General features: G+C 43.8%; 1 protein-coding gene across 2 annotated transcripts in view; it reads right to left on the bottom strand.

The window, feature by feature from the left end:
• Nucleotides 1–12,081, bottom strand: part of NDRG3 (NDRG family member 3) — a 36,800-nt gene extending 24,719 nt beyond the window's left edge. The window contains exons 1-2 of one of the 2 annotated variants that reach the window (XM_010287242.1): nucleotides 12,025–12,081; nucleotides 6,797–6,832 (exon numbers count right to left, since the gene is read on the bottom strand). In XM_010287242.1, the coding sequence (XP_010285544.1) occupies nucleotides 6,797–6,832; nucleotides 12,025–12,081 (93 nt within the window). The remainder of the gene's footprint in view (nucleotides 1–6,796; nucleotides 6,833–12,024) is intronic. The other variant, XM_010287243.1, reaches the window with a different exon arrangement.
• Between the last annotated feature and the right edge of the window lie 1,780 nt (nucleotides 12,082–13,861).

Below are 13,861 nucleotides of genomic sequence, written 5' to 3'. Positions count from 1 at the left end.
ACCATGAAGAGATTGAAGAGGAGGTTCTACTGTCTTGTTCTTTGCAACAGCTGCCCTCAAATTTCTACACATTACCAAAACAACAACGCAAATGATGCCTATAAGCTAAGAACAAAATATTGTAAGACTGTAAAACATCACCATCTGGTAACTCTTACCATCACAGTACCACCAACCTTAATGCAGTTGGTAGGTGAGTGCTTACCACCTCCTCTCTGTGCAAAATTATTTTGGAAATAGTAGAACTGAAGGAGATGGCTGCATGGGAAGGAAGCCTAAGTCAGATTTAAAGCAACACCTTGAACTAAATTATTCATTTCCATACAGACCACAATTTATTAATAGAAAACACAATATGATCTATGCAAGTAGGCAATGGTTTCTAGTACTTTGTATAATTGGACTAAGTCTTAAATTAGAGAAATGTTGGGTGAGAATCAAGAGCAGCAGAACGAAGTATGTAATCTGGTTACATAAACACAAAAGCATCAGGAGACAAAGGTGCTGCTGGGCTATCCTCAACCTATTATTGTATATACAAACGTGCGTTTGTGTGTTCCTGCTGCAAAGGCACAGGACGCTGAAAGACAGACCTAGTGCGTATCTGTAACCCTTTCCAATGCTCTGAGAGAGAAATGGCAAGTCATCTCCACAACACAGATACTGCTAGAGAACAGATCCTGGCTCTGCAGTCAAACAAACTGAAGTCAAGTGACCTACAAGAGGAGTACAGCTGACAGGTTGGGTTTGTGGTCCCAAATCAGAGATCACTAACTCCTACAACCACTCAATACTGAGACTGATAAGCAATTAATGACAACACCTACATGTCAGAGATGGAGCAAGATGTACTTCTCCATCTCCTGCCCTGCCCATGTGTTACAAGAAGCAGATAAAGCCACCACTTACTTGCACTTCAGTCAAGTATCCAGTGTCATGAGCAAGGCACCCAGCACAGACTTGTGATTACATGGTGCTTCTTACTCCTGCTCTGAGGGTAAACCCCTCCTCCCCCAGCCAATGCAGGAAATCAGACCTGCCTAAATGTGTAACAGCCCAGTGTGAATTAAACCACTTGCAGATGAGCTCTCATCTGCCCAAGTTTGGCAGTGGGTTGTTTTTTTCTAGCACTCTGCACCACTACTTTGAGTCAGGAGAGTATCAGGTTGCAGCCTTCCCCATGGGCTGCAAATAAAACAGGTTGATGCCTCTATCGCTCTTCCATCCCCTGGACAGGGGGCTCAAAGTGCCACAGCCTGCAGACACACAGCCTTTGTGAACCTGAATCCTACACAAGGAAGATTTGAATGTGCTAACACAGAGACAAGTCTAAAAATGTTTTGTGTGACTGCTAGACCCCAGGTCATCTTAACCACTAAAGGCAATCTGGAAGATAAGCCAGGGACTATGTTTCCAGCCAAGGACAGTCCACCTGCTGACACGATGTGCCAAACTACATTTTGGTATCTTGCTGAAGACCATGAACATCTCCTGAAGAAGAGAAAGCAGTGTCTCCAAATCTTCACTGACCCTGGGGACTAGAACTGAGTCTAACTGCATAGAGTTACAACTAGTATTGCAATTACTCATTAGCTGCTCTGAAATACCGTGTGTTGCATAACGGATGGAAACAGATCAGTCACTGTTAGTGGAAAGGCACCATTCATCTTCTGAAGGTAGGAAGGAGGCAAATCCCTTTCTCAACCTAAAGCACATACATTGCTTTGCTGTAAGAACTCACTGACAAGAACAAAAAAAGCATGGGAACTTCAAATACCACATCTGCATAATCAGCCTCTTTAGCACACTGTTGTCAGAAGCATACAGAAAGCAAAAGTAATATTTAAGTAAACCCCACAGAAGGATTGTGCTCATATGTTTTAGCAATAAAAACCATGTTTCAGTCCAAGTCGAGCTAGCAAAAGCTTTCCACTGCAGTTTTACAGAAAACTGAAAAAAAAAAAAAAGTTTTTAGATGGAAAGCCAGTGATGGGAGGAATCAGAGGAAGAGCTTCCCAAGAAATAAGAATAATGAAAAAAATTTCCAAAATAAAATTCCATTTTAATAATTTTTAGCTTTACAGTATTTGTTGCTGTGATTGTCAGCAGAAGTCAAAACCAGTACTTTAGTGATGACACTAGTTTTTATAAGCTTAGGGGCAGCTCCTAACTTAGCAGGCATTGAAAAAAATTGCTTTCTACATCAAAACATCTTCTGTGTTGTAATTAATTTCGCTCTAGCACTTTGAACAAGAGAACAAAAGAACTCATACTACAAATCAGAAGAACAATGGTCCTCATTATCCTAGACAAACTGTTTCAATGGCTGGTGAGAACAGCTCCCCTGCTACTCATACAGAGAAAGCAAACCCTTCCTCAAAGTGCTAACATTTCATGTTATTTCATTACAATAAACAGAAGACGCTTTAAAACATCTTGTATTCAACACCACTGTGTAGCAATCACAAGCTGGCTTTAATGATTTCATTAAAAAATAAACACGGTTTCGATTCAACATCTATGACATCAGCAAATGCACATGATGGGATATTTCAATAGCCTCTCAACAGCAGAATACTATCTCCTATTACACAGCAAGCAAAAATAAATCAAAGAGATTGGGCAAGGATAAGCAAACTTTTAAAAATGCAGATTAAAAAACTTCAAACAAATGTACTTGTGGAAGAACTTCTCCAAAATTGAATCAGTAAAAGTATGGGTTTATTGAAAAGTTATACTTTCAGTGAAAAAAGTGGCAAAGAATTCCTTATTGAGGTCTGTCAACTCTTCAAACATTTTGCTGTGTTTTACTCTGGGCACAGGCAACACTGAGCTCTACACTTTAAATTAATTCCAGCAATGCACAGCAAATTGTTGTACAGGGAAACTTTAATTTCTTTCCTCCATGGGTTTACACGTCTTGTCTTTTCTTTTTCAGCTGAACTCTGCATGTTCTGGACTTACTTATTCACTCCTCTTCCACACCTCGTGAGCTTTCTGCAAATACTCTGCCAAATCCTAGACCCACGTCCACACTCCAGGCCCTCTTCCGCATGGTGTGTGCTCAAGAGGAAAACACTTCTCTCCCTTCATGTGGGTGGGAGGCAGCAGAGGGGAAGTAATAGCCACAGGTCAGATCAAACGCTAGCTTATGACAGACTAAAACATAATGCAGATTTGTTTGGATAGTTTTACAAATATATCAGCATATTCCTTCATTGGTATTTAAAGCAAACCACCTGGAAATAGGGGAGACATTAGGCTAACACTGAACACCTACTTCGCAAAGCAGCTGAAGAGGGTCTGCAGATAATAATAAAAACACAAGCACAGCTCTATTAAGCTGTGTAGGTCACCACACCATCTGTCCATCAGCAACCCAGACCATTTAATCCACCATCTGCCCACGAACATTAGAAGAAACCAAGCCTAGATTTCATTAGGGTTCATACAGCTTTCAAGTGAAATGTAGGTCTCAGATTTAGGTTAATATATTTTATTTCTGAGAATAACCTAGATACATATTCATAAAGACCCTTAAGCCACCATGCTAGCTCTCCTTTTTATCTCGACTGCAAACAGTTATCAGATTACGCAGGGGTTATTTTAACTGATGCCCAGGCAAGCTGTTATTTGCCAGGGTTAACTGCGGTTGCTTGTAGATGAACAGTTTAAGAAAACCAGGGCACCGGCATCTGAAAGTCAGCTGTATCAGAAAAGCTAAAAGCTTCTTCATTAACTCAGAGTTAAATTTCAGAAGCAAGAGGGTGCTTGCTCTGTTGACTTTGCCCAGATCCGATCCTGGCAAGTTACTCAAAACTAAAGACAAACACACTGGGAAATTAATGGAAACTCACAAGAGCATCACCCATTTTCCCCAAAGGAAAGAAATATCTTACAAACCCTCAGTATGCATGTTACCTTGAAAAGTAACACATGCCAAAGCTTTACAGAAAACAGCGTGCCTAACCTGTGTGCCTGGCACTACACAACTCACAGTCTGTGACAGTGCTAACCGCATGCTCGTGACATGGGTTCGTGGGATTAAACTAAACACTTCTCCCAGTCATAAGCATGGAATAGCTGCAGAAAATATTTGGAACTTCAGCTTCCAGCCAGAAGTAGGTCTAGCGGCACTGCAGGATGAGTAAACACCGAGGCCAGCTGTGTTACTGCTCCAGCTGTGTCCAAGGCAGGGCTCTGCAGGGGCATCAGTCAGTCCTGGAAGGAGCTGGGATAGACTTACAGCAAATCACTTCATGGCCAAGGGCACAGAATAACACAGGCTGAAATAATACAGGACTCACTCCAGTATGTCAATGTCTTGTACTGGGGAGCTCAAACTGGACCTGCACTGTCAACAGGGTTGCCATCAGTGCTTGACAGAGGGCACTCCCTTCCCTTGCCTCGCAAGCACAGCCCAGGATGTGGTCAGCCCCATGCAAAGCCATAGCTTTATCTCCATTTCAAAGAGCTTTTTTTGGGCTATTAGAAAAAGAAAAAGGTCTGAAATCAAGGTCTTGCATCGCTGATGCCATGCTCTCATACTGCAAACACTACACTGTATATAATCCCTCCCACAAACACCCTAAATTCTGCCTTAAAACTCCCCAGGTCCCTTGCAGGTGTTACAGCTACTGGAATCTGATTGAGAACTTCACTCTAACTGGAAACCATCTTCCAGTAACTAGCCTTCAAGAATTTGTGGCCAGTTTGTGCCTGTTCTTGTAAAATTGAGATCTTCCAAGGACCCAATGCATCATCTATCCTCTCTGACAGATTTCAAACAGAGACTTAATCGAGCCCTTGGGGGTACTTTCCAGGTAGGCCTGGGAGGTCAAGCCAGGTGTGCCCTGAAACCACACCTTGTAAGGAGAGACGCTGGAGGAAGGTGAAGCTGGAACAATGTTTACAGTCACAAGAGATGCTGCGTTAACTTCTTGCTAAAAAAAAAAAAATTTCTAAATGAATTACCAAGAGGACTCCTGGAAAGAACATCTTGTCTCCTGCCCAACTGTTGCCATGGCCACCAGCTCACTGCTGATCTAAATGAAAGCAGAGAGGAGCAACAAGCACGTCTTTCCCCAGCCCAGCGCTCCCAAGAGCCCCTCTCCCTGGCTGTGGGGACACTTGGCACCTCTTCCCACAGGTCAGCCCTGGGACAAACAGGGAGCCAAGACAGGCCGAGTGCACATGAGTTGGTGGTTGCAGCACTGTGTTTCTTTGGGGCTCACACAGCTTCAGATTTGGGGCATTCTTGAATGAACAGCGCAAAGAGGCTTTGCTTGTTGAGGGAAAGTATATAGCAAAAAGGCAGCAACAACGCACAGCTCTGTTACAGGGACTCCTTCCTATCTTCCCACTCTGTTCTGGCTCCTGAGACCATACTGCTCAGACAGGCGGGGCACAGGCAAACACGGAGCTTTGCTGGGTCATTAGAGAATTTGCAGTAAAGGTTAATACGCTCAGGCACTGTATTTATATTCTTTCCAATCATGGCACAGAGACCTCAGGAGGCAGTGCCTCTACTGTGTAATGCTCTTACTCAAAAGCATTGCACCTATTTTTACCCATTACCCATCTGACATGGGAGCACACGGGATCTCTAGAAGAGATGGAGAAGATGCAGAAAGATAGACGGAGACAAGATGGTACAGGGAAGTGTTTTAAACACATTATCTACCCTTATTAAAACAGAAAAATCATTGCCTAACGCTGTTGCCACTTCTAAGACTAGACACTAAAGTTACAACGTGCTAAGATTAGTAATTTTTATACTTACAGGCTTTAAGGTAATACTAAAACTCAACAGTGAATCAAGCTAAAGCAGTGCAGTGACATGTGCCTGTCCAGATGGGGTGTACTTTCAGTGTCTAATACCAAGAGATGGAAAAAACTATCTTCTTAGGACTGTATTTATTATATTCCTGTTCTGCACAGGCTTGCAGAAGGTTTTCTGGAATCATCTACATCAATAGACTTTTATTAAAAGCTATCACATGATGCTGACAGCTTTACCCCCAAGCTGCACCACTGGTGTAATACAGCAGCGAGAGCCTGTCCTAAGCTAAGCACACCACTACAGACACAGCAGCCTCCCACAGCTGAAGAGAAAGAAAAGCTGCTGGCTGCATATCAACATGCTGAGTGGGAAGTCAGCAAAGTAATGTGGCATGGTAAACGAGCCTGTGCTCTACAAAACCCACCACATAATCCCAGTGCTGTGCTCCCCCTAACAAAGAATGCGTCCTCTGCCTTGGATGCTTGTGGTGCAACTGCTCCTCTAAAAGGATTATTCCTATAGCAACCAGAGCAGTCAGGCTCATCTCCACACTACTGTCAGGTGAATAACCTCCCAGAAAATGGCCATGGCTTTGGCATGACCCAAGCCCAGCAAAGCAGGGCAGCTTGGTGACTTCCATCTCCTCTCAACACAAATAGAGTATACAAGCTCCTCCTTTCCTAGCCAGTGCACCAAATGGGATGTGACAGAGCTGCAGCTCTTGAGCATATTGCATGTTTCCATGAAACTGCTTTTCAGGAGTCCAGTCATCCTGTGAGATATCGTGGAGCCTCGGCAGGGCAGTCCAGGTCTGCACCTCAGAGCTCAGAACAATGCTCTGCATGAAAGGATGAAGGGCAATTTCTGCCAAGTAGACATATTCAAGTTCTTAGTGATTAAACCTTAACAAGAGTTAAAATTAAGATACAGAGCTTTTTCATCTCTCTCTCTCAGCATTACTGATGGGCCATGGGGAGTCTGCCCATAGATCCTTGCCTCCTGCACGTGTCTTACCTGACAGTCAAAGTCCTGGAAGTTGCGAGCCGCATTCTGTTAACAAAAAACAGAAAAAAAAAAAAAAAAAAAAGAAAAAAAAAAAGAGTTCAGCAGAGTACCCCAGAACATCCCCAACAACATCGTGAAAGTTCCTCTCAAAGACCTCTGCTTCAGCATAGTCTGGTCTGACTGCAGTCAGGGCAGCAGCAAAATTTGAGACCCCATACATGAAAATTCCATGCAAGTTCTGCCTGTTACCATGCAGCAGGTTTGCTGGGGGCTGTCCCAAGGCTGTCAACTAAGGAGAGTACCTGTGGACACAGCTGAGAGTTGAGACCATTCAAGCAGGGACAGATGCACATAGGAAGGACCCTGACTAAGCCTGGCTGGTTATGAGGTTGGGTTTTGTCTGGTCCTGGTGCCCATTACCAATTTGAATGCACAACTCTTGAAAGGACTACCGCTAGGATCTCACGTAATGAGCATGAGAAAACAAGCTATGTAGTCAGCTACTCTGCACTAACTGCTGTGTGCACAGTATCGTTCCATGGCAAACACAGAGACCTGTAAGCTACTGAAACCAGAGTGCATGGGATCTGGGCTCAGCAATCCACAATTGACTTTTTCCAGAGGATGACATCACGCATACAGGCGAGCACAGTAAGTACAGCACACATTTGGCATACTCTTAAGTTTCAAGGTCTGCAGTAACTTGTCCGTATGCCCACATGCTTCGTAAGACTCCGTCTCTGACTACAGAGTAGGTTATGCTACTGAGTGCTGTCAAATACTGCAAAAGGCTGAGCAAATCATTTAAGATAGCAACCTAGCTTATGTGTTTCAGGCATAGCACCTTAGTGCTAAAATAACAAGTAGGACCCCAAATGTTTCTTCTGGCTGAGGACCCTAAATCCTCTCCAGGTGTAATCAAATGGCCCTGTTTTCCTCCCCCCAGAGCTTTGCCACATTAGCAAGCACACAGGTTGCTACCTACATCCTTCAATCTGAGATGTTTAAGTTGAGATATCTGCAAATCTGTTTTAAGAATCGCCCCAGTGTTAACTATTGAACTGTGTCAGTGTTTTGAATGTGACAGGGCACAAAGCACCAAATACTCAGGATGCGGGAAAGGAAAATAAAAAGCAGCTCCCTCTTATTTTGATTTGAGATCCTGAAGTTAGTTGAGATTTCTGACAACTCTGTACGCCTCGTTCCCTGCTCCACTAAATGCAGACAGTAGAGCCTTCTCATCTACCAGGTCACAGAGAAGGTCAATTCAGTCATCCAGTGCCACAGTGATTAAGGACTATAACAAAGCCTACGAAGAAATGAGAAACTTTTGTATCCAGCACTGGACTTGGATGGTGCATGCTAAGTAAAGAAAAGGCTGATCTGAATTTGTACGAGGAAAAGCAAGATTCCCCGAGTGGGGAGGAAATGACACAGAGCAAAGAATGAAGTTCTGCCAAGTGTATAGCTTGTTGTCCGGGTATACCATGATGCAGAAGTAGCATTAGTGCTGACATGTCCTGACTCTGGATACTTGATTTTAACATGCTGAAATCTGACTTTAAACCATTAATCTATTCATTGTCTTAACTTGAGAAAGTCTAAGATTAAGGCATGTTTTTCAGTCCCCTGAAGGTGTGATGGCTGCACCTCAATGGCAAAAAGCTAGCTGGAATGACCCAATCCAGTCTAAGGGCTGTCCAGTCAACCTCCTTAATTATGCTGTTGAATTTCAGTAACTTTTTACTGAGGATATATTAATAGGAGTCAAAGGTGCCAGAATATGGACCGGCCAGAATAGTAAAGTGTCACTGGAGTAAGTTTTCTGATTAGGTTACAGGCAGTACTCTCTTCTTCTCTCTCTTTCAGCTAAATGGGAACATTTGAAGTTGACTTTCCCAGTATAAGGTCACTGCATTTTAGTGAGCCTGAATGAGGTGAACATATATAATCTAATGTATTTTACTTCCCTGCACTTGCTATTAGGCTTAAGTTACACACAAACATAAGAGGGTTTGTATTCTTTAAAAGTCAGGCTTGTAATCTTCTGCTGACTTAGGTTTTAGACAAAACAAAGCCAGGACTCAGTGGCCTCCAGCAGCATTTCCTATAGTTCAGATAAGTGAACAAGGTAATGATCCACTTCCATTTCCCAGTCAATTTCACTGGTTTTAAAGTTTGAGAATTAAGACACCACAGCTCCTTTTCTCTGTACAGCAGCCTTTATAGCTGAAGAGTTCATGAGCACTCACCCATTAGCATCCTAAGAGTTTTACTGTACTATTTCTGACCATTAATCCATGTTGGCTCAAACTCCTACATCTGAAGTAAAAATCTTAGTGAAGTGCCATCTCAATACTTTTTGGACTCTGATACGCTGCACAGAACAGCACGTTATGGCACCACAACCATATGCTCTGTAAACTATGTCTAAAAAGCACATGTATTATTTCAAGTTTGAAAGTATTACTAAGGACCAGACCCTCAGAGATGGTATCTCCCTAAGGCATTTCTTTTGTTAAAACAAAGTGTAAAATGGAGAGCCACAGCACACTTTTCTTCCCTGGCAGTTCTGAGGATCGTTCTGGTGCCACTCTAAGTATTTTTTCCTACTGAGATAGTATATACTTCCTGTAACTTCGAAACTGAGTCAAGGAAACCAAATATCACTTTGTATGTGCCCTTCTGTATGCTGGTTAACACCACTGGGCTGTTTAGGTAAGCACTCCGCATTTAAACCAGAACTGTCCCTGCTGTTAGGTAAGAGAAGCGGCTGTGCAGATGACACACAGGGACAGGCAAGGAAGGAGAGGCGGTGGGGTGGCTCTGTATGTTAGGGAGTGTTTTGACATCGCAATCAATGATCGTGATGACAAGGTTGAATGCTTATGGGTAAGGATGAGGGGGAAAGCCAACAAGGATGTTGGCCACCCAACCAGGATGAAGAGGCAGACAAAGCATTCTGCAAGTGACTGGCAGAAGTCTCACAATCGCAAGCCCTTATTCTTGTAGGGGACTGGAAATACAACACAGCAGAGAGGAAACAGTCTAGGAGGTTCTTGGAGTGTGTGGAAGATAACTTCCTGACACAGCTGGTAAGTGAGCCTACCAGGGGAGGTGCCTCGCTTGCCCTGCTGTTTACAAACAGAAAATGACTGGTGGGAGATGTGGTTGTCGGAGGCTGTCTTGGGCTGAGCAACCATGAAATAATAGAATTCTCAATTCTTGGTGAAGTAAGGAGGGGGGTCAGCAAAACCACCACCATGGACTTCCGGAAGGCAGACTTCGGCCTGATCAGGTCACTGGTTGAGAGAGCCCCTTGGGAGACAGTATGAAAGGCAAAGGGGTCCAGGAAGGCTGGACATTCTTCAAGAATGAAGTTTTAAAGGCGCAGGAGCAGGTGGTCCCCATGTGCCTTAAGACAAGCTGGCAGGGAAGACGACTGAAGAAGTCTAGACAAGAGGAAGCTGAGGGGAGACCTTACTGCTCTCTACAACTACCTGAAAGGAGGTTGTAGTGAGGTGGGTATTGGTCTCTTCTCCCAAGTAACTAGCGACAGGACAAGAGGAAATGGCCTCAAGTTGCACCAGGGGTGGCTGGATTGGGTATTAGGAAACATTTCCTTACTGAGAGAGTGGTCAAGCATTGGAACAGGCTACCCAAGGAGGTGGCGGAGTCACCATCACTGGAAGTGTTCAAAAACCATGTGGATGTGGCACTTCAGGACACGGTTTAGTGGGCATGGTGGTGTTGGGTTGACAGTTGGACTTGATGATCTTGGGGGTCTTTTCCAACCTTAATGATTCTATGACACCATGGGAAAGACCCGATGGGACTGATCAAGCAATACTTGACAGAGAGACTGAAAACTTGTAAAGTGAAAAACACTTCATTTTGGCATGCTTCAATACTTCGTCCTCAGGTCAGCTCACTGAAGCAAGGGAAATCTACTCTCTTGAACTCAAAAATGGTAAATCCTAGGAGAATCATGAGCAAGAGCTGGGGCACTGCACTTAGGAAGCTTGTTTTCTGTAAATGTTTATCTCTCTTTTTGAAATCATAAACTGTTTTCAAGGCCTTTCTGTATTTTTATCTGGTGGTGTACACTGATCTTCTTCTTCCAAGGCTCACTTTCCCTGGAAATATTTTTTTTTAAATTATGTTTAAGCTATGGCGGAAGGGTAGTAGTCAGCACTAGACTGTAAGAATAGGCAGCTGGACTGCAGATTTCAGCTGAATTTTTAGATTTCACAGACACTAAACAGATATGTACACTGCAGAAATGAGCAAAAATTAAGCAGCACAGACACAGCAGAATTTCAGAGATTTCATCCATTTGGGGGGGGAGTCTGCACTAGACAGCGCAGTCTTCTGCAAGCACACAGTGAATGGACAAAGTGCCATATCCCTTTGGCAGCACAAGCTAGTTCTTGATGTCAGCCATTAAATGGCAAAGCATTAAGAACTGCTTCACACACCATCAAACTTGGCTGTTAGGTATAGAAGGTGAACAAATGGCATTGCTCAATCACAATTTGCAGGTGCAAAATTCGAGATCTTTTTGGGATGGCCCATAATGACTTAGGCACTCAGAGCAACAGTTTGTGGCAGAATCCAGTGAGGCTAGGGCTTTCCTAAAGCCCAGATGGCTCTCCTCCAGCCCACAGAAGACAGAGTGAAAGCCTTAAATAGCTGCTGCAATACAATGATTTTCCAAAGTTTCAGTATTGCATGAATCCGGACTGCTCTAGCTAGTCTCTGCAGATATTAAAAGGATGGCTCTTCATCACTAAATCCAGGGAGACAAGGTTGTTTTGGGGGTCAAAACACAAAAGGATAACTTAAGACAAAAGATTTTAAAGAAAACAATAAAAAAAAGAAAATGGGATACAATCCAAGGTTTCTCTAACAAGCATGAACTTGTTAGAGGTTCTACAGTTCCGCCAGGTGAGGAATGATACCACCTTTCCAATTTCTGCTCTGCCTTTGTAAATCCTCAGTACAGGCATGACATTGTTTGGCTGGGACTCCAAACTTACCTGAACTGCGGTGGTCTATCTTTCCCTGAGACTTTGGAAGAGTATGTGGTGGTGGATTATCAGAGTGGGGAAGCATTTACTGTTTTTCAGTACTGAAGGTGCTTCAAGCTGTAAACAGGTTCTGGCAATCAGGGCTCCCTGCCAGACACAGAGTCAGCCAGCATATGCTTGTGAGAGCAACGGAACAACTAGCATTACCTTATCATTCAGGAGCGGTTTGATCTCTGTCAACTGAACATCCTGCAGTTCATCCATGGTGCTGTAAGTGGAGCCAACTACTCCTCAGAGCAGCAAATGGGTGATTCTGAAACAAAGGCATACTGTTAGAAACGGATTACAGGAGATGGTAGCCAAAGAAAGCTTTAAGATCTTTCATTAGACTTGTGTATGCTCAAACTGAAGCCTAAAAGAAGCTGGTTCTTGGTGCAACACAAAGCACCTGTAACTGCAGGAGGCAAACAGCTATGCTTGCACTGTGTCAGTTATGTTACTCCTTACTCTGCACATTGCCTTGCCCATTGAACGCCGTCCCTGAAAGCTCAGGCCTTTCTACTCAGGAAGTCTGCACAGACTTCCATGCACTGCTAGTACTTCAGCCATAGTCTGCCTGGAAATGAACTGGAAATTAATGGATCAGCAGAGTGAAAAACTGTGTTCAGTATGCTGGAATACCGACATCTCACTACCATGCTGATGCATCTTAGCCACAGCATCCAGCCACCGACAAGGCTGTGCCTGTGCCATGTGCAGCCAACACTGCATTTGCACATGGGAGACAGAGGTGTGGAGATCCAAGTACCTTGCTGGCAGAACATAAGACAGCTCAGAACACAAGGCAGAAATAAAAGAAGTCATCGACATAAGTAGGGACAAGAATAGGCATGTGGTGGGCTTCCTGGGCATTAGCTGAGTGTGCTAGAAAAACTCTCAAATACTGTCACAAATCAAATTCTTTGTCCAAGATAACATTCTGCTGCTAACCATAGAAGAAAACGAAAGTGGAAAAAGAGCACTGCAACTGTGCTTCTCCAACCACCTTAATTCCACACAAACATGCACTGCTCTGGGAGGGAGGGGTTCCCCTCACCCCAAACTCTTTGCAAAGCTGTGCATTCTTGTCATCCCATTTGTGCCAGGACTAACATCGGTGTAGCTGAAGTGAGTCTGGCACAAAACAAATCATAATGCCTTTTCCATCTGAAAATCAGCCATAGCAACTCCCCTCTCTTTTAGCTCCTTTGCTTCTGGAAACTTGAAATTATTTTTCTGTTTCATATGTTTTTGCTGTAAAACACATCAGTTGTGAGAGTTCCAAGAAACCAGTTAATTTACAGGCAACATCCCCCTTACCCCATGATGAATTTTTATTCAGAAGAGCAGTAAGAGTCATTATATAACGCACTGTAAGCTCCAGAGGAAGAACGAGTTACTGTAGTTCTGATAAGGCGTTATGGAGGCCAAAAAATATTTTCTACTAAGGAATTACAATTTCTGTATGCACTGGAACTGATTAAGAGCTCAACATAGAACCACAGAATCTTTGGGTTGGAAGGGACCATTAAAGGTCTCATCTAGTCCAAACCCTGGCCATGAGCAGGGACATCAACTCAATCAGGTTGCTCAGAGCCCCGTCCAACCTGACCTGGGATGTTTCCAGGAATGGAGCATCTACCACCTCTCTGGGCAACCTGGGCCAGTGGTTCACCACCCTCATTGTGAAAAAATCTTACTTGTATCTAGTCTAAATCTCCTCTCTTTTAGTTTAAAACCATTACCCCTTGTCCTATTGTTACAGGTCCTGCTAAACAGTCTGTCCCCATCTGCGGTGGGTTGACACTGCCTGGAGGCCCGGTGCCCCCAGAGCTGCTCTATCCCTCCCTCCTCAGCTGGGCAGGGCAGAGAAAATACAGCAAGAAGCTCATGGGTTGAGATAAGGACGGGGAGAGATCAGTCAGCAATTACTGTCATGGGCAAAACAGACTCGACTTGGGGAAAAATTAATCCATTTATTACCAATCAAATCAGAGCAGTGTAA

The sequence above is a fragment of the Phaethon lepturus genome, unplaced genomic scaffold (assembly GCF_000687285.1).
Source record: "Phaethon lepturus isolate BGI_N335 unplaced genomic scaffold, ASM68728v1 scaffold9775, whole genome shotgun sequence".
Taxonomy (NCBI): Eukaryota; Metazoa; Chordata; class Aves; order Phaethontiformes; family Phaethontidae; genus Phaethon; species Phaethon lepturus.
The sequence above is the reverse complement of the archived record's forward strand: the minus strand, read 5'-3'. Positions and strand labels throughout refer to the sequence as shown.